Source organism: Centruroides vittatus, unplaced genomic scaffold (assembly GCF_030686945.1).
Source record: "Centruroides vittatus isolate TY-2023 unplaced genomic scaffold, ASM3068694v2 contig_766, whole genome shotgun sequence".
NCBI classification, from domain to species: domain Eukaryota; kingdom Metazoa; phylum Arthropoda; class Arachnida; order Scorpiones; family Buthidae; genus Centruroides; species Centruroides vittatus.
The window spans coordinates 852,623-875,190 of NW_027122495.1; the positions used below are offsets into that span (position 1 = coordinate 852,623).

Below are 22,568 nucleotides of genomic sequence, written 5' to 3' on the forward strand. Positions count from 1 at the left end.
AAACAAAGAAGATTTTAAAAATTTTTTTGTAGGATTTTAGAGTTACTTTTGTCCTGGAAATCTATACTTAAAATATTGAGAAGAGTAAATATTTTCAAAATTGATTTTATGAGATAAAGCAATATAACACACAGACGATCTGCCAATGGAGAGGTACAGTACCTCTTGGGAAAACCTTTTATTTGAAAATTCGTCTCACGTAACTCATGAAAAATAGTTTAAACGGATAGATTTTCTCTTTGTAAGGCATCCAATTTCTTGCTTAAATTATACTTTCTGTTTCATGCGTATAATTGTATCACTTTAAACTTATCCTCGTCTACTAGTACTTTACCAGTTAACAGGACTTATTATACTGGATTTATAGATGCAACAATTAAGTCTTACAGATTAGAAATAATATTATTTATTTAAATCACCTGTTAATTTTTCTATTTCCTCTGCTGTATTTCTCTGCATTCTCCAATTCTCCAGAATTTCGGCTATAGATTTTTAAAATTTGTTTAATTAATATGCCTCTATGTCCTTAACTTAATTTAAACTTAGTACAACCAATGACACTTAGAATAAACACAGAATAAACAGTAGAGAAGAAAGACTACATATATGCTTAATTTCTAAGGAGGAGTCATCTGACACTCACGAGTGTTGAGTACTTTCCACTTAGTTCACGGTATTTGCGATGAATACAGAGAAGGAGTAAGGGTTTGGATAGAATGTCACTTACAACTTGTGTTTACTGAAGAACGAATTTACATTGAGCGAGAAGTTGCTAAATTTGGTTAAGAACAACAAGATGAAAAAAATGGTTTCTATTTCCAATTGAAAACTTTCAGCAGTTGATATTGGGAGAAATGTTAAAGTCAGGGTGCCTGACGTTGATCTAGTCGAAGACGAGAAGAAATGACCGGCAGTTATTATGGATATCAATTCGAATGGGTTTAATCAGTTGGGTACAAAAGAAGGCCTACTTGAACGACTTTGTGTACGCAATTATCTTACAAATGCTGAACAATTTCATCGACATATACAGAATGTGTTCTCATGTTCACAATTTCCGGTCAGATTCAAATAGCCTACATGACTTGGAAGTAAGCAAGGCTTAGTAAGCTAAATTTGTCAGAGATACGAGTACTTCATGCGAATATGGTTTGAAAGATATCAACTGTAATGTTATGTGCTTTCCTCACAATTACTTAAAAAAATAAATGAAATTTTTCTCTATTTTTAATTGTTATACGTATTTAGTAATTTATATAACTATATTTGCTTACGGATTAAACAGAAAATGGTCATGACACGTTGTGGTATGTTGATAATGCTATCCTATTTGCGGTCATGTTTTAACCATCACAATCTTAATTTTGAAGTAGGAATTTTTTATATTACACTTTATAGATATGTGAATTGTGATCAATATAACAACTACATTTACAAAAATTATCAAATGCACAAATTCTCTGATTGTTAAAAAAAGACAAAAATATTGTACAACAAAAAGTCAACATTGTCACCAAAGACTTCTCCCTGGAAAGAAGAACATTGATGGATTTCACATTAGGCGCAAGTCTAGGAGTTCGAAAATTCAAAATAATAATAACATCAGTAAATAATGTAAAATACTCTGTGTAGAGACAATTCAGGCGGAATTAAAGCAGGTTAAAAACTTATATAAAATCACGTTAATTTATATTCACGTAATATAAATGGCATCAAAGAATTCATCCTTAAGTCAAATTAAATAACAAAATTTATTACATAAAACAGCATTATATTATATACACTATTACATTACATTTCTAGGCATTTTTGGCATTAGAATCGGTGAAAAACGTAAATAACAACTTTATTTTACGGGCAAGAAACAGATTAATCTGTTTTATATGTTTTTTTTAATGAAAAAAACGTGTCGGCATTCGAACAAATTTTAGGAACAAATTATGTTCCAAAACGAAGGTTTGGCTGTAAGGGTGCGACTATGCAGGCGAAAGCGAGCGAGAATATGAGGCGAGAAAAAATGCTGAAATTTCACTTTTTCTGTTTCTCGCTCTCGTTTATAACGACCACACAGACAGAGAGCGTGAAACGTCACCACCTCGTCTCGCCACATATTTGCTTCCTCCGAAAATTCGCTCGCTCAGTCTGCATAGTCGCACCCTACATTAACTCCTGCAATTCGTCTAACAGCAGATTTTTTTCGACCATGTTTCATTCCGAAGTGAGGTATGACAAAGCAGACGAAGCAATAATAGGAATAATGAAAAGTAGTAGTAAGCACGGAAAAAGAGGAGCAGAGAGATTCTTAAGAAAGAATATAAGTAATAAAAAACTTTTTATACTGATTGAACTATGCTTGTTACCTGAAAAACTTCTCAGAATTTTTAAATGCATTAAGCTAGCATTGTTGCTCAATAATAAAATCATCTTTAAATATATCAGTTGAATTTGGAAATAAAAGACTTATTAGGATTAAAAACAGCGAAATTTTCTTTCGGCGATAACGGAAGCGAGTTGCCAATCGAATTATCCTAAAGAATTTCAGAAATGTTTATTTATTCGAATATTCTTGGTTTTCATTACGTTGGAGATATAACTGCTTTTCTTCTAAGAGTTATACCTGTTATGAGAGGAAAGGAAGATCAGATATAATCAAATATAAAGATGATATATAATCATATACTGTATAATAGTGTGGTATATTCAAATGTAAGAGTGACGTTTTGTGATTTCATTGTAGTAAATTGAAGCGTGTTCTGTTTATCGAAATAATTATTCTGTTTTTACACAATAAGTGATGACATTTTAAACGAAAATAATTATATATATCATTGCTTTCCATTACAATATGTTTTTATTTTTTAGTAATAAAGGAAATTTTCATTGGATTAAATGTCCGAGACACAATTCATTCTTTGTCCACATTTATTTATCGATTTATTCCAAAATTGAAGTCATCGAGAAGTCCCTCAAAACAATACGCCAGTTCCCAAATTAGCAATGTCTGCTGTTTCCTGTCAACATATTGCATTCGTTACGCTACTACAATAGTACAAAATGATGAAAATTTAGTTTTGTAAATAAATTAATTAGTTTTTAAACAAATAATTATCAGCAGCAGAGAAGCGATAATCAGTTTCAAAATCTTCATTTCTGTTGACAATTTTGTTTGGACTGCTTTTATTCACGAGTACTTTTGAACAATTCTTTCGATTTTGCGCTTATTCATTGTAGTTCGATACAAAATTTTGTGAGTGTTATTTCCGTTTATTTGCACACGTGTTTAGTAATTTACGACAGAATATTTTATGACTAAACAATAAGTTATTTTTTGAAAATTTCACATTTATTAACGTTAATAAAATCATTTTATATCGTCTTTTATCTAAGTTCAAATACGTTTTATTTTAGGATTTAAGTGGATATTTATAAATATTAGTATTTTTATTTTAAATTCGTTTAATTTAATAATTTTATTCCATACATATTTAGATTAATAGATTAAAAACTGATATAAAAAATAAAATGTTAGAATTCAAAAATATAACGTTAATAATTTAATTCTCACACTTATATTTATTATTTCTATTCATTTCATCTTGTACCCACAGAACAGAAAAAGTTAAAAAAAAATCATGTGTGATGACTTTTGGGCATGATTATGACGTGTCTGCAACGTACTGCCGCAGCGACCGGGTTTAAGAGTTTGCAGCAGAGATTGCTTGACATGATTAATGTTGATGGTGATTACCTGCAAAAGTGAACTGTAATCATTGGCCATTTGTCATTGGTTTTTTTTCACAAGTGTTTAAATTTCTCCTCTATAGCCTGTACTTTAACTATATCTACGGAAGACTACGTGATAATCAAATAATCGTACATTTGAATTAAGTACTAGTTAAGTAACGCTACATCAGCGTGTAGTCGGAACGAAGCTGCTCGCACCTTTATTTTCTAGATTATGAGGAAAAAAGAAACAAAGAATCATTCGTTCTCAACAATATATATGATTTCTATTGGATCATTTAAAGGTACAAATATAAGGTCAGAATAAGCCATTAATTAATTGCTATGCCAATGTCTCATGAAATTCTGACTATCACTATAGGCCTTGGACTCACAGATTGACTCGTAGCGATCTTTATTGTAACTCTTTAAAAATACTGAGTCAGTTATTTTTTCACTCGACTCAATATAACATAGGTAAGACCGATAGCTGTCTCTTTTTTCCCTATATCTATTTTGATTTTTGAAAGAGTTAATCCCTGTGATTTATGTATAGTCATCGAGTATGCTAAGGTAAGGGGAAACTGTCTACGAGATGGCAATATACTGCCATCGTTCGAAGTGCGTGTTATGGGGATTATTGGAAACAGATTATCATAGATGAAAGGTCCCCGATAGCTATCGAATTCCACTAAAATAAACAGAGGAAGAGCTGGAGGGCGAGCATTAGGAACATATATAATGCAGCGTATAGTTCCTAGTGAACCATTGACGAGACCTCCTTGCACCCATAAGTTGACTCTCAGAATGATATTCTGGCATTAACTGAGAGATTCAAAAACTTGGAGGGACCGAGAGACCAAGAGCTTGAGTCATCTTTGGACGAAGGCAGGGCAATATCTGGAGTGTTTTCAGATGATATATAACAGGCATGGGCAAGTGCGGCTTTTTTTGAGTTACATGCGGCTCTTGCTGAAAGTGCTATCCTTTCCGGCCTTACCATACTATCCACCACGATAGTACAGAACTGCGGCTCCCATGCATTTTGCAAAACCTACATTTCGGCTCCCACTAAACTCTTACTTGCCCACCCCTGCTATATAAGCAAAAGGGCATCCAGTTGACTGCAAGTAGTCTTCATTGCTTTGTTTAACTTGCTCGTTTGTTGGATATAGCTCTACTGCCGTTTGGAACTGATCAAGTTCATCTCTGGATAAATAGGCTCGATTTCTTGTCGTCAGAATGTTCAGATCTGTATCAGAGAAATCACCCGAAGCTAGATGTTGTAAGACATCCGTGAAGGAACTATCTGCGCTATTTTGTCTATGAGAATTACTAAGTTCAATGAACTTCTCAAAAGAATCAAATGCGAATCTACCTTGTTGGGACATTACATCGTAAAAAACACTCGAGTAGAGAGGAGTATCTTTAACAGGAGGAAGCTGACGAAAATCACCAAACAAATAGATAAAGAATCCACCAAACGGCTCATCTTTCTCGGGGTTTATCTCTCTCAATCTTCTCTCGATCATGTAAAGCATTCTTGCACCAATCATTGACATTTCATCGATGATGATGAATTTGAGCGACTTCATTTCAATTTGGAATCTCTGCGCAGCTTCTCTCATTTAGAGATCGAAATTTCGTACTAACGATAGGAAGACGAAGGAGAGAATGGATCGTAAAGCCATCAATATTGATCGCTGCTGCTCTACGTTTTAAAAAGAAGACTTGTTTAAACTTATTATTCAATAAAGATTCTTTATATTTCTTGTGTGTCCAGTTAGCGACAACATTTACTTTTCAAAATTACCGTTTTAATGCTTGTCATATCTTCCGACCACCAGATGGCACTTCTACACGTGCGTGTAGGTAGCGACGAACACTTGACTTCATGCATTCCTTGTCAAGAAAATAACTCTAGAATGAGTTGTCCGATCTTGATGAAATTTTCCACGACGACTCATCATCACTCAAAGATGAACTGATTAAAATTTCAACTCTCAAAAATGATCCATACTGAAGAAAAACACCTATATCCAATTCTACAAAAACGGATCATTTTTGAGAGTTGAAATTTTAATCAGTTCATCGTTGAGTGATGATGAGTCGTCGTAGAAAATTTCATCAAGATCGGACAACTCATTCCAGAGTTATTCTGCGGACAAGGAATGCACGAAGTCAAGTATTAGTCGTCACTACGTTCCGACAATTAAACAAATGAAGTATAATTTAAGAAATATTTTTGGCATTATATACTTGTGCCAGTGCTTTATATCAATACTTTTTTAAATTGAGTGCCTGACAATAAAAGGTTTGCATTAAATCTAAACATACTGTCCAATATCATATTCTTTTTTTATCGGCAGAAATAAATGATTAAAAAAAATGTTTTCTTCCGATTATAGTAATGAAATTTATTGACTTTTATTCATAACAACGGAAATTCTTTCGTTTAATGAGCGCAGATGTTTGACAGAGAAGTTATTAAATTTAATTAATATTCTGGTAAATGGTATAGATACGATGCGTATTGAAAAATTCTATAATTAGTATATCTTATGTGTATAGCAGTGGCGTGCCGTCATTGGAAGCGATGGAAGCGCCGATTCCACCTTCCAATGACCTTCCCTTGTATTTTATAAAATATAAATTTTTATATTTTAACGTACTTTGCATTAATTAAAATTAATATTTTATTATAACTGCATTATGTATCTTTTACAAATTTCTATACTACATGTGAAAAAAACGATAAGATTGCTATTGTATACTCGAATAATTCAGTGGCGGAAGGAGTGTGGAAACAGGGTCAGTTTCCAAGCAGCCAGATTATATAGGCATTGGCACATGCGGTTTACAGAGCACCAACGTCACCCGGTTTAGCTGGTGGATGCTTCACACACAAAACTTCTAATTTTATATCCCGGACCGGTTGTGGGCTGTTAGCCGCCTGCCTGCTAGATATTCGGCCGCCCTCGCCCGATTATGTGAATCATGAGTAGACTAGATCAACGGCGGGCAACCCCCGGCCCGCGGGCCAGCTATGGCTCGCGAAAAGTTTCTATCCGGCCCGCGAGATCTTTAATAGATTATTAAATTGGAAAAATAACTAATTAATAGTTATCTTTCCAATTCTTTGTAATTTTCGAAAACGATAAGAGAAATAAATGTAGTAATTAACTTTTTATTTATTTATTTCATATTTGCAGACTAAAAAAATTACAAGTCACAAGAAGGCGTCAATTAACTACTACGGCCCGCGGAAAAAACGTAAAATTTATTCTGGCCCATGTTATAAAAAAGGTTGCCCACCCTAGACTAGATTTATAACTTAACCCAACCGATAGGAATTTACTGGCATGTTTTTATGATAGTTCTGTATAGTTGACAAAAGTTTAAAAAAAATCCATTAAAATATTTGATATATTTGATATATTTATTCTGCGTATATTCTGCTCTCCCATCTTATATTACTTACGGATTTCAACGTTAAACCGGTGATATTACGATTTAGTATGTCCCATCTGTAAGGGGATGGAGAAAAAACGTGTACAATTCTAGTACAGTGTTAAAAAATTAACTGTTACTTTGGCAGCATCATTTACAACCAAATTTAATGAATGAGACGTACAATGGTACAGAAAAAGCCCTAGAATTTATTTTCCTTAAATTTACGATTTATGTATCTGTTGTCATAAAAATTTCTTTTCACTTCTTTCCCAAGACTACAGATATTCAAGTACAAAGTAACCGGTTTCGACTTATTTCTACTTAAGAAGTAGTTAAATAATTAAGCGATTAGGGAATTAGAAACATAAATAAAACCCTGATGAAAGAGCCGAAATTTTACTTAAACAGAAGCTTAACCGAACCAATCTCTTGCCGAGTACAGTGGGGTCTGATCTCTTCGTAATATTAGATGTAATAAAGACAGAAATTTTTCCAGTTCAATGAGAGTGACCGAAAAGTTGTAAATTTTGGAAATTTCCGTGAAAACTTGGTTCTAAAACGAATTAGTTAGAAAACGAACGACAGACAATCTGTTAAGTTTAACATATTTAGATTTTTACAGCTATGGTGAGAAACGTTTAAAATCTACAACAACCCTGTCGCGTCCTTTGATATATACTAGTGATGCGACAAAAGAGGCATTTGACATTGACCGGTATCGGCACCCTCGGGATTTGGCACGCACACACCTACCTGGACTGTCTCTGATTCCATTCATTAGCCACTCGTAGGGAGCTACAGTATTTCACTAAGTGGATTGTTTTAAGATTTAAAAAGTAAAGAATATTTTGTTATTTTTATGTACGTTTCTTCACAAAGTTATATTTAATTATAAGTTTCTTTAAAAGTATATTCGTACAATTGAAGAATTTTTTGTACTAGGTATGTATATTCGTCACATACATTTTTGTTTTACCAAGCTGGTGTGATTCAAAAATTTATTTTAAAAAAGTTTTGGCTCAAGACCGTATAATGAAAAAGAAAACATTATTAAAAGAGAAAGACCAATGCCTAAATTAAATATAAATACGTCAACAAAAAAATTTCGACATTTTGACGATAAAATTTATGACGAATGACGATTCTTTCGTAAAATTGAAGCAATTTGGAAATCAAAGCGGAATACAATTTAACATTGGTAGACAATATAAAATAAATATTGAAAATTATAACAAGATAATTACGATTAATAGTGTTACGAGCTGTGGGGCTCGGGATATAAATTGACAGCCCAGTTTCCGAAATTTACACTTCTTAGATACACTAACAACAAATTAAACTTTAAAATAGTTCGTTAAAAGAACAAAAAAAAAAAAAAAAACAAAATTCTCCACCGTTCTTTTTTCTCCTTCTTTTTTTTCGAATCGTTCTCTTCCCATCTTCCAAAAAACGTTCTATCTTCTTTTTTTTAAACTCGTTCTTTTTTTGCTTTCTTTCTTTACTCTCCACGCCATGGCGCTCGTCCTTTTTTGGAGCCGGCGCGGCAATAGATATATCTAAATTAATAGACGTTATATGTTTTTTCTCAAAGCAAGAATTGGCATTTAGAGGGCATAGGGAATTTATTGAATCTAATAAGAAAGTTTAATATAATTACCTCTGTTATTTATTAAGTAAGTCAGATAATCTATTAAAAATACATTTAAAGAAGTATACGGTTTTTACTGGCTTATCGAACAAACGAATACGAACGGCCCTGACGCGCAATTAATTGATTGCCCCTGTAAGTCGGCTTCTTACAGAAATACAGCTTCCCTATCATCAAATGTCACGGCACGCTACTGGTGTATAGATAATTTTAAGAATTGGTTGAGCATTACAAATAAGCACGGAAGATCAAATAAGCCGATTACATCCCTTCCTAGATAAACAAGGCCTAATGAGAGTCGGCAGTAGGTTGGGCAATTCAAATTTATCATATGACAAATAATTTCTAGTTCTGCTGCCTAAAAATCACAAGTTAACCCACTTAATTATGAGATATTATCATCTGAAAAATTTGAATGTTGGTGTGCAGACTTTACCTTGTCAAACAAGAATTCTGACCTTTAAGTGGAAGAAACTTGGGTAGAAGGGAAGCACATGAGTGCATCGTTTGCTTTAGAAATAAGCCCAAATGCATTGAACAAATTCTAGGAAATCTACCTTCAAAGCAAACCACTTCAAGCCTCTTTCTTTAAATATGTAGGGATTGATTTTTGTGGCTCCTTCTTTATTAAATATAAGGGACAGGGACAAATAAAGGGCACCTATCACAATAGCTACGTCGCAATCTTCGTTTGCCTTGTGACTAGGGCAATTCACATAGTTACTATCCATCTAGAAAAAAAATGTGGTTTATCCTGGTGACCAAAAACGTGTCATCTCTGTTGTAAATGTTAAATTTATATTTATATTTACTTGTTTAAAATTGTTTATTGAAGTATCACTTCAACTTAAGCCGAGATGTTGACGCCTCGAACGCCACCGTATTTTGTAACAAAAAAATTTAAAAGACTCCGTTAGAGAGAGTATCGTTGTAATGGCCATTTTGTTTTCTTGTTCTTGTGTAACGATCCGCAATCCCCATTAAACTTTTAGCAAACCGCAAGTGTGTATTTTTTTTTTTGAGTCTACTGAAGATAAAAAAAAAACATTGAATTAATAAAATTTCAAATGAAAAAAGATAATAATTTTTATGAATACACAAAACATAATTTTACGAACTTCACTGTTGTATTAATTTTAGTGTAATAAAAGCGCAATCGGGGTAGTGTTTAGGGTCCAAAACTTTTCACTTTTGTAAGTAAATAATAAAGAAAATTATTGTTAGTGGCGATATTCACGTTTTTACAGGAGAGAACGTAAGATTGCCCGTTGTAATTCGAATTTCTTAGGGTGAATTTTAATTATTGTACCCTCCGCTTCTGTTAGTGATACTTGGAGGTATGTTATTCACTATGCATTTAATATTATCTTTTTAAGGTTGATATATTTTTGACTCAAGGAAGTATTAATTTATTAGTTACAACAAATTAAGAAATTTTTACATTTTAAAAGTATTTTCAAATGTGACATTTGATATATACTTAATAAGATGCTGAATGTGTTATTATTTAAAAACCGAGTACTTTTAAGCAGTTACACGTTGTTTAAATGGATTACGGATATCATAGATGTATCGCCAAAGTCGACATTCATCTTTTGCTTTCTCTCTGTAAAGACAGTTATTCCCGGGTGCTAGATTCATCGTCCTTCGAAAAATGGGATCAAATGGAAGCCAGGCTTCATCCATGCCCTCATAGAAAGGTTTTCTGTAAATACAAAATACAGTAACTAAAGTTTTGTGTAATTAATAAATTGATCAAATACTATAGTAACAAATATAGTCTAAATATGATCGGATCAGCATTTTAAGAGCGGCTATAATTAACTAATTATATCATATTACATACTGTATAATGATTAGTTGTTTATACAGAAGCGCTATCGTTTACATAGGTTTACTTACTGCATAAACTGAAACGGTGGGAAGAGTGACTTGCATTTTATGCATAATATAATCAGTTGTTTCATTTTTGTTTTAACCACCTTTATTTTTCACTTTAATCTTCTTGATAACAAGAATAGTAAACATATTAGACAACCTTCATGTGACGTATTGGAGTTCCAGATGTACAGTACGTGTTGCATACGTGCGTTTTGCCCGGTGATTTGGCTGACCTTCACAACATGAAGCAAAACGCTGAATACAGGAGGAATTAGTGTAAAAGGAAACAAGAAGAGCGGTGCCACAACTACAGTGCCAACTCGTTATGCAAACTTGATAGTATCAAGGATTTTCAAACAAGCAATGCTTCAGATAATCCAGAAACCAGTTTGTTTTCGTGTTTTGGTACATTATTGTTCATTTAAAGTTTCGTAAACAATATATAGCGTAATGCAATTAGTGTATTCGAACGTATATTAATTTATTCAAAATTTTGTCTAATTATATGTATGAAACAGTTTTATGGCGACAGATGAAATAGTGATTACCATCAGAAGGAGAGATTGCTCTTTTTGTACTGTATACTCTGTACAACACTATTCTGGTCTGAATTTTTTAATCCAGAGTTTCAACTATAAATAATAATTACAATACTACTGCTAAAATACATATTGATATTAATTGACTGTACGACCCAAGTTTAAAGAATATTTTATCCTCGAAACGTTTTCTCGAAATAAGTTACATGATTTGTGGTAATGTGTACCATTCTCTTGGATTTCCTTGTATAATTGATTACATAGACAACAGATAAAGAAATATCTAAATGTATAATAAATAGGATTTAATCGTAATATAATTAAGCTTTCTCGTTAATGGTTATAACTTCGAAAAATACTAATATTCTCTCGAAAAATACTTTTTTGAGACAAGAACTTGTTTATCACTTGCTGACGATTATGTTTTATTTTCACTTACCACAACTAAGAGAAAATGCAACTTACCCTGTTTTAGCAAAAGAAGTCCACAGCTGAATAATTTGGTAACTAAAATATTTCTCTTCTTCTGTAAACTGTTCAGGCAACATAAACGGCATACCAAACACGAAATAATTCTCTTCGAAGTGGGGAACACCTTGCCATTTACGATATCCTGCTGTGAGTCGTGAGTGATTGAAGTTATAATAATAGACTGTATTTTGGTATTTCCACAGTTTTTCTGCCAACGCCACGATAGAACACACTAGTATGCCATCGGACAGTGCTTCAACAGTTCGAGTAGTAATGCCAGAATAATTCCACTTCGATAGTTTACCAAAGTATTTATCAACCACAGATTGAAGTAGTGTACCGTTTAAGAGATAGAACTTGCTCAAAATATATTCTGCCTCCGATTTTGTCAATTTCGGATAATTTTCTCTTTGAAATTCAGGCTTATAATATAATAAGATTGGAGAACCTTCTGTTTCAAGATGTCCAATCATTACTTCAGTGCCATGTATTGCACCACTGTCGATACCGCTTACAGGATCTTCGAGAAGGAAACGGCCATCGACTTCTGGTGAATAAGTGAAAAGCACGTCATTATCTGCTTGAAATTTTCTTTCGGCAGCGGCAATTCTGTCAGCTTTTTGACTTAGTAAACAGTCTATTAGATGTTCTTTAGATTCATATGTATTATTACAACCAGCATACATGGCGATCAATTTTGTTGTTTTCTCGTTCATTTCGGGAGTTAATGTAAAATAACTATTATAATTGCTGCCACTTTGAAGAATAGCTCTATTGATTATTCTTTTCGACAGTGGTGATAAGAAATGATTTAATACTGAAATAGACCCAGCACTGTGTCCAAATAAAGTGATATCTTTTTTGTTTCCACCAAAATATTCTATATTATTATAGACCCACTGCAAGGCAACAACTTGATCTAACATTGCCATATTTCCAGGCATTCTGCTGTCATTTAAATTCATAAATCCAAATGAACCTAGACGATAATTGATAGAGACGGCAATAACGTTGCCAATTGAAGCTAAAACATGCCCATAGTGGACAGGAATGTTCGAGCTTCCTGTGTTATATGCTCCACCGTGAATCCATACCATAGTAGTGAATGGGTGTGATAATGCCTTTTTAGCAGGAACCCAAATATTTAAATATAAGCAGTCTTCACTCATGTAACGACGATTGCGCGGAACCCAATCGAATTCAGGAAAAACAGGATCTTGCATGCAAATAGGTGCCATTATTGTGGCTGTCTAATAGTCCACTCCTTTTCAAAATGGGTTGTGGCTCTCGAAACCGGAGATCACCGATTGGAGGCCGTGCATAAGGAATTCCTAAATATGCATAAACATCGTTATAAAGAAATTTTATCTTCTCTCCTGTAATACTTCCAGTTAATGTATGGACGATTTCTTCTCCATGGATCACATGAAAGGAATACAGACAAATGAGAAATGAAATAATGGTTTTCATATCCTGTAAAATTTAAAAAGTAAAATAACAGTTAAAATCTTTTTATAATTGAATATTATTGTTGAATAAATACAAAAGTAATTTTACATATATATTTGCCATCTAGTAAGGACTGATATGATATATTTTTATAAAATTGCAAACGAATTAGATATATTGTACATATTTAAATTCCTTTGCACAATGTATATATTGATATATTATGCACTTATTTTAATGTTGAAAATGCTTTCTGCTGTAGTAATATGCCATATAAGTTGTTACATTATTTCTTTGGCACTCTGTAATATGTAAGGGGCCATCCATAAATTACGTAAGGTATTTTGGGGTGGGTGGAGGTCAAGGATTTCTTACGATTTCTTACTCGGGGTAGGGGGTAATAGATCTCGTCTTACGTAATATTCTTGTTTTTATTTTTTGATCTCGTTGAGTGGTGTTTTGAATTTGGCTTTAATTTGGTGGTTTCTATTAAGAACGGTCGTTGTACTGACGCCGTCAGATGTAACGTGATAGAATAATAACGTTAGCAGACTTACTCTCTACACATTTTTTATCATGGAAGAAAGGCAGTGTAGGGGTTTCTCACTGTTTTTTTATTTATTTATTTGAATAAGTGCACCACTCCTATGGGTATATAACACTAAGAATACATAAACCAAAATACATGATACAAAGTAAACATAAAATTAGTATTCAATTTTTAGTGAAAACTAAAATGTAAAACTAAAAATTAAAAATTATAATCTTATCTTCCATATTTTTTGAACATAATTGTAAAAAGTATCAAACAATGGCTTCTGAACAAGCTTATCGAGTGGATATGGCCACCGAAACCAAGCGTAAAGATTTCTAATTTCAGAATAAGTCTATCTTGATCGTAAATTGGACAATGATAGATCATATAGTCGATGGTGTCTACGTTTTCTGTAGAGCAAAAGCAAGAGACAGTTTCTGCCAGGTTTACCATCGCCAGATAGCTTCTAAAATTACCATGCTCAGTAAATAGTTGAGCAGTAGCAAACGTTAAATCTTTAAGTGGTGATGAGAGCCTGTATTCAACACTAGGAAAATAAAGTCTTGTTATTCTACCAGTTTTACTGCTCAACTACTGTTGATTCCACTTTTGCATAGCGTTGTCATAAATATAATTTTTAAAGCTGCTGCGTGAGAGAGAGTTGTGAGTGTAGTCCAAGTCTGTCCTTTGCAGCTGACTTAGCCTCAAAGTCGGTTTTTTCATTTTCTAGTAGTGCCAGTATGACCACGAACAAACATAAAAGTTATCTTATTTACAAGATTTTTAATATGTTGCTGGATATATGTGATTTTATTGCTATTGCAATTGGGATTTATTAGAAATTTCAGGACGGACTAAGAATCACTGTAAATGTTGATAAAGTTTTGTTTGGTGGCGAAGTGGCCCACTGAGCAGCTTTGTAGACAGCATCTTCTTCAGCTTGATATCTGGGGGTATCTTCTAACATATTTTGGGTAAAATATGTCAGTTTGGAGGAAGATACAGATACTTGAGCGGACATGAAGGGGCTTTTGGACCCATCTGTGTAGATATTATTGTCTGCATGGTTATCCATAGCGGAATGTACCCTGGAGATAACCTTGTTTACAGGGTGATGATCAGAGATAGGGTAATTGCAATATGGTAGCATTTGAACAGCCGTAGATAGGAATAGAGACTGTTGTTGACCTTTGATGTTTGTAGTTCTGATGTAGTAGTTCAGAACCTTTTCTACAATACATAGTGGCTAAGGAAGGAGCTCTGCTGGAATCAGAGAGGCATTAGTAGAAACGGTTCTGCAGCACTTTGAAATTCTGATGGCAAACTGTCTTTGAAAGAGAGAGTAATTTACTTGCTACTGAATTTTTACTAGTTACATGATCCCAGCTAGAGGCCGCGAAAAGTAGCATTGGTTATATTGCCTCATTATATACAGTTTTATAAGCTTTATGATTTAGTCCCCGGGTGCACCTAACACATTTTATTAGCATGTAGTTTATTTTCTTGGCCTTAGCTAAGATGTAACCAATATGGCAAGAGAATGTGGTTTCTATTTTCTCTTGTTTTATTTTGTATGAAGTTTCTGTTTACACGTGCACTAGCTGGTCGATCTGTCGAAGTTTTTTGCGTCCTTTTGTGAAAATTAAAATTAATATAAAAATGAATATTATTATGTTGATTACTGATAATAATAAAAAGATTGTTAATAATTAAAAAAATAAAGTTCTTAGAATAAATTGTTCATTCAAATTCATTAAATTTTTATATTTTTAAATTTGTTCACAGTCTTTTATAAATAATAGCACTGTACATATTAATTAACTAATTAATAATTATATATTTTGGACCTAAAGTTTTTAAGGTTTCATTACAAAATTTCATTAAAATCTTTCTATAAAATTATGCCTAAATATTACGTAAGATAGGGAAGGGGAAGGAGAGGGGGGACCAAAGAAAATATTACGAATTAAGGAAATTAATAATTCAGATTTTTAAAGCAATATGCTTTAATAAAACTAATAATCAGTAATGTTTAAAAAAAAGGCTTCATTATATTAAACTCATTTCTTCTATACTTTCATTTACCATACTTCCACTTTCCCAAATTGACGTTGTATTAAGATAATAACCATTGATTACATCTGTTTAAGTGAATCATTAATATGAATTTAAGAAGAGAAATTAATACAAAATACAGAAAAGCAATTTTTTATAAGTGAGGTAAGACTTTGCAAATCAGAGAGAAATAGAATTTATAAAAGAAAAAAACAATACCACATGGAGAAATTTCTAAGCTAGAACATAAACACGTACAGTGTAAACACGTGAATAAATTTGAAAAAAATTTCCATATTTTATTTAGGTGTTAATATTTTAATAGATCAAATTTGAAAATGTCTGTTTTTTTTCTGCACGATTTCGTTATGAAACACTATGAAAGCCTACTAAATCTTACTCATTAAAAGCGCTGCCAAGCCTTTGATGAGAAAGGTCGTATCGTGAGATAAAGGGTCCGACTTATTCAAAATAAAACGAGAGATTGCAAGCCCGTATTCGATCATAATTCTCCCAGAAACATAGGCTGACTCCGTTAAATGTGTGTATTTCAGAAATGTTTATTTCGAAAACATTTTTATTTCGAAATTTCTTATTATTTTTGTTGCATTTTTAACTTAAATTTAATATATTTTTCAAGTTCTCTCGGATAATTATTTCTCAAAACCTCTATATCTCGAATCCTGCCTATCTCGAACTTTTTCTAGTTCTCGTCAGATTCGAGATAGACAGGTTAAACTATGTATTAAAAACAAAATTGTAGTAATTAAAGCGGTGATAGAATTGTTCAGTTATGTTGATATTTTATCATATTTTTGATAATATACATTTACAGTTAATAAATAAAATAGTGAAAGCAAAACCAATTCGAATTACAAACTGAAAGTCAAAAACTACCATGATTACAGATAGTATTAAAGACATTAGATAATATTGTAGTTTAAAGGTGTTGAAACATCATAATAATGTACTAATAACAATTATTTCATTGTGACATCGTCATTATGCGGGCTGCAAATTTAATCATATCTTTAATTTATTTAATTGAAATATATATGCTGTTCATCTCAGATTATAATGCTCTCCGCTCATATTAGTAGTGTCTTGCCCCCGTAGATCGTACGATACCTATCAGTAACAAAGTCGTGCAGATCATCAACTCCTTACATGGGAAAATGGGGACTTCCCGTCAAAATCGAAAGTTCGTATATATATAATCGAAATCCTCGTCCTGAAGCTTTTTACATCTGGTCTCGATTTTCATCTATCTTACTTCGTTCTAAAGTTTAACGAAGAACAATCAATCAGACAGTTGCACAGCCACAGAACGACGACAGTGGGAATTTATAGATTTACAATTTTTTCAAATTGCAGCCCAATAAAACTAACACATTACAATGGGGTAAAGTAATATATGGATTTGAGTCTTCGTGTATGAAAAATTATGCAGATGAAACAGAGCCGATTGCGACCGACAGAAGATTAAATCAAAGAAATTTCGAATAAATTTTTAGAAATAAAATAATGTTAACATAGCTTACTTTATTTGTATTGTATAGTCGTTTATTTCTTCCTTTTCGACTTTTGAAAGGCAAATTACGCTTCTTCACTAGTGTCTTTTATGGATATATTTCGCTTAATTTTTCTTTTCTGGTTTTAACACAAGTACATATTTAATATTACATAAAAAAAGGATAATACATGTTCCTCCTAATTAAATTTAGAAATAAATTACCTTTTTAAGAAGACAGATATTACTGTATTCAATAAAAGTGAAAGTTTATAACGCAACTAAATTATTGCGTATTTATATTTAAATATGAATTTAACAATAACTTGTTTTGTACAGTACAAGCAAGCTGAATGTGATGGTGTGACTCATGAAACTATGGATGCAGCTGAAAACTCGAATCCAATGGAATAACATCTGTGTCTTACACAACTAGTTGTTTATAACTGTCTAGACAAAAATTTTTCACAAATATTTATAATAATTAAAAATTACTTAAAAATTCATTATATTTTAAACATTCTTCCAAAAAATAATGTTGGTTTCGATTTTTAAAATAACGTTACACGATTTTTAGAACAGTCTGATAAATTTTGAATTCTTTCATTCTAACATAATGTTTTTAGAATTATAGCTTTATATTGCGATCTCCATCACCATTTCCTAGTGGTGCGGGATTGTAACGATGGCCTTGAAATCTTGGCTAATGGAGAGGGTTTTCAACAACAGTAACAATCCGGTTGAAGTATTTACAACGTCAGATCAAATAGCATGAAACCACAACATTTATCTATAATGCTATGGGGTTTCTCCATGCGATGGACAATGACATATGGAGATTAATTGAAATGTCCACCATGTCACGTTTCTCGGGCGACAGCGGCGTAGGGTTACCCCAAGCCGGCGTAGGGTTACCGCTGCCGCCCAAGCGACGTGAAAGTGAACTAGGGCCCCCTACTACTCAGGCTCCAATACTTATTGACAAATCTTGGCTTTATACATTTTGGAATTGATATATTAGAATAATCCGTAAATTAGCTGATATTCTAGGAAAAGGCGTGTTGATATTGCCTGCATCCTGGAAACCAAATAGAAAGGATGACAAGCAAGACAAATAAAGGGTTTTAACTATTTTCCAGGGAAACTAAACTGAACTCCACGACGTAGGGTTTTCTGTTTTGTTTTCACACGAAAATACAAGTATGATGACAAGCTTCTAACGTTCTGTCAAAAGCAGTTTAAAACACCACAAGTTCACGAGAAGTGGTGCATGTCCAACACCATTAGTGAAAGAAAGTCAAGAAACGTTTAGCGTTCTGTCAATGAAATGTTTCAAATAACTTCAAAGGGCACAGTGTGCTTAATTGGCACATATTAAGGTCCGGTTCGTTTTTGTTTGTATTGGTCCCTTGTTTAAACATCTGTCTTCGTTCAAACCGGACCTTAATATGTGCTTAATTGGCACATATTAAGGTCCGGTTCGTTTTTGTTTGTGTTGGTCCCTTGTTTAAACATCTGTCTTCGTTCAAACCGGACCTTAATATGTGCTTAATTCGGTAGTCGTTGGTCCGAAAGCGAAAGTTTGCTTTTCACTTTTTTCGTCCGCCCTCTATCGGTCCGAATTGGCACATTGCCGACGGGCGCCACAGTGCTCTCCCCAGTGACAACGATATAGGGATTAGAGGTACCGGGGGTTGAAGCTGACATGAGGTCCTGACCGGATCGTAGTGGTTGGTGCTTGCTTCCGGTGTGACTGGATGTCTTGTGCTGTCAACTAGTGGATTGGGTGAATCGTCTGTAGTATCGATGAACGCTGGTTTGAGCCGATCCACGCTGATGACAGCATCTCTGCCTTTTATTAATATGGTGAAATTTTTATTGAACCGTGCAGGACTTGGTACGAGCCATCGTAGGGAGTTTGTAGGAGTTTTTTGACAGAGTCATTTCTAACAAATACGTGGGAGCATTTTATTATTGAGGGGTGTAAAAAAGTGGTACTTTTGTCATGCGCAGACTTTTGTACTGGCGAAAAATTGTTCATAATATTGTGGAGGCGCTGAAGGAAGATGGGTGGCTCAACAAAGTTATTTGTAGGCTGTATGAGGTTGGCTGTAACATAGCGTCGTTCTGTATCCAATTTCTGAGCAAGTGTCTCCGGCATCGGGTATAAATGTGGAACAGAGTCCGAGGGAGGCCTTCTGTCCAATGGTTGTGTTTACTGCATCGTAGGACTTGTTTAAGTGTGCGATGAAATCGCTCTACCAGTCTGTTCGATGATGGGTGATAGGGGGTGTGCGGATTAGTTTAATTACAAGGAGGGCAGTGAGTAACATAACGAGCTGGGACTGAAACTGTTGCCCTTGGTCGGTCATTATGATGGAAGGAACTCCGAATCGAGCTACGCACGTTGATATGAACGTTTTTGCTACCGTTTCTGCTGTTATATCCGGCATTGGTGTGACCTCTGGCCAACATGTGAATCGGTCGATACTTGTAAGGATGTACACGAATCTTTCTGATGGGGGAAGTGATTCCACGATGTCCATATGTACGTGGTCAAATCGTTGCTTGGGTAGGTCGAATTGTTGTAATGGGCTTCGTAAATGACGGCTGATTTTATTCTGCTGACAAGTGATACATGCTCTGCATCATAGATTGGTATCCTTAAGCATGGCTGGCCATACGAAGCTTTCATGAATTAGTTTTTGGGTTGCCCGAGTTCCTGAATGGGAGCAGTTGTGAATGGAATCGAAGACTTCACTGCAAAAGTTTATTAACTCTTACATTATTACCTCCGAACTCATACTTTCTAAACACAAAAAGGTTCCTTGCTGGACCGTTGAACTAGTAAACAAGAAAAAAGTCGTTAGAAGATTAAGGAGGCAATTTAGGAATGAACAGACTCAGACATTAAAGTCACACTTAGAGACCAGTACAGGCACGAATACAACGCTTACAAAACTTTTATAAATAAAACAAGGACTAATAATTAGGATTTATGTACCAATACTTGCGGTCACAACCCCTGTTCTGAACCATACTACTTAGCTTGTAAGGAAAAACGCCAGCTCCAAACACACTCCAGTATCCAACTCCCTGATGGCCGCTACACCAACAACACAGAAGAAACTATCACGCACATCCTTACTAGCCTTCAAATGACCACAGCAGGATGACAATATACAAGCGGTCATTCAGAGTTCTACACTCACTCCACCTATTACAGACAATGACCACAACTTCACCTACATCGAGGTATCGAATGCTATCTGTTCGCTCACCGATAACAAAGCTCCAGTCTTGACGACATAAACACTAGGATGATAAAAACGCATTTAAAGCCAATTCTACAGCGTTTGAAATTCTCTTTAATATCTGCTTAAACCAGTGCCTTAACTAGGATTTTGGACGCCTATGGCCAAGAATAAAAATGGCGTCTTTTTAATTTTTGTTATTAAATAAAAATAAAAATGGTGGTTTATTTTTGAAATATATGTTTGTAGAAATTACTATAAATACTATATAAATATAAATATAGAAGTTTTTTGTGTTATTAATTTCGAATACATATTATTCCGAAATCTCGTTGGCGCTTTTATTAAATCGGCGCCTATGACAGGGACCACATCGGCCATACCCTAGTTACGGCTCTGGCTTAAACACTGGCCTTTTTTCAACTCAGTGGAAAAAGGCTAGTGTCAAATTGATTCCCAAACCCATCAGCGCTAACACTTACAAAAATACAGACCGATTTGCCTTTTCCCAACTCTGGGAAAAGTGTTAGACGGTCTAAGATGAATAGGATCACTTGGCATCTACGCAAGCGTAAAGCCCTGCATCAGAATCAGTTCGGCTTCTCTAAAAACAAAGGTACAGCAGATGCCATCCATCGGGTAGTTACCTACATCCACCAGGCTAAACAAAACAATCAGCATACCGCAATTATCACCATTGACTTTAGAGGCGCCTTTGATCACGCCTGGTGGCCTTTTATCCTGCACACATTACATGCTCATCACTGCCCTCAAAATCTTTACAAACTTCTTCAGTCCTATCTTAGCAGCAGGAGTGCAGGTGTTCATACAAGTCTAAATAACATAGTCATCCCATCACTCGAGGTCGTCCTCGGGGATCCAGGTCTGGTCTTAGTCTCTGTAACATAGCCTATAACTCTATTCTGCACTTAGACAACACTCTGCCTCCTGGCTGCCTCATACAGGGTGATGCGAACGACACAATTATCCTAGCGTAACACAGGAACAGTGAATCCTTACAGGACCTATGCACCGACATTCTCAATTCAACATTGGATATTGAGCATAGACAATCCATTAAGACAGACAAATGCGAAAGCATGATAGTTGATAGGAACGCGCTACTTGTCAGGAAGCTTACCCTTCGATTAGATGCTTACAGAATAAAGCAAACAACAAAAAATAAATATTTAGGTGTTATTCTTGACGAGAGACTTAACTTCACACCCCAAGTCAAATACATCACGGACAAAGGTAAAAAGTCGGCCAACGTCCTCATTAGTATTGCTAAGAACACATGGACCTTGGCCCTAATGCTACTAAGCTTATTTATAGTGGTGCAACAAAAAATGAACTTCACATTTCTGTGTGCATATTTTTATGTGTTATTTAACATATATTATTATACAAATTAATATAAAAATAACTTAAAATTGAAGTAAAATTGGTTTATTTTTGGTCGCGTGTTTCCCTATCCCTATTTACTGTACCTCGTTTAACGCTGTTTCGTTTAGCACTTCTTTCGATGACATTTCCCAGAAAAGATAAATAGCGTCCATTATATAAAGATATTGTCGAACTGCCTCTATTGTATGCTCCGAGATGTATCCATACTATGGTACTAAAGGGTTTTAATGCTTGTCTTTTAGCAGGAATCCAAATATTTAGATATAAGCAATCTTCACTCATGTAGCGCAAATGTCTCATAAAAACTTAAATGTATAGGGTTTTGGGTGCACGCGGGTGCCATTATTGTGGCATCCAGAATCCTATGACATTTCGGAATGAGTTGAGAAGGCCGAAATCCGAGTTCATAAACTGGAGGATATGGAATACCTAAATACGCATAAACATCAATAGAAAGGACTTTTATTGTTTTTCCTTTAACACTTCCAGTTAATGTATGGACAATTTTTTCTCCACGAATCACGAATAAAAAATGCAGACAGACGAGAAATGAAAATAAGATTTTCATATTCATTCTGAAAATATAAAAGTAAAATAATAGTTTAAAACTTTACAAACTTCACAGCACATAAAACTTACCGAA

The 22,568-nt window shown here is 34.1% G+C and overlaps 1 protein-coding gene across 1 annotated transcript; it reads right to left on the reverse strand.

Moving 5' to 3' along the window:
- Window positions 1-10,319: 10,319 nt before the first annotated feature.
- On the reverse strand, window positions 10,320-22,207 carry LOC136981511 (cholinesterase-like). The gene is given in 5 exon segments (XM_067277817.1): window positions 10,320-10,529; window positions 11,710-12,950; window positions 12,952-13,188; window positions 18,953-19,116; window positions 22,009-22,207. Coding segments are annotated over 5 exon segments (2,022 nt in total). The 3' UTR covers window positions 10,320-10,348.
- Between the last annotated feature and the right edge of the window lie 361 nt (window positions 22,208-22,568).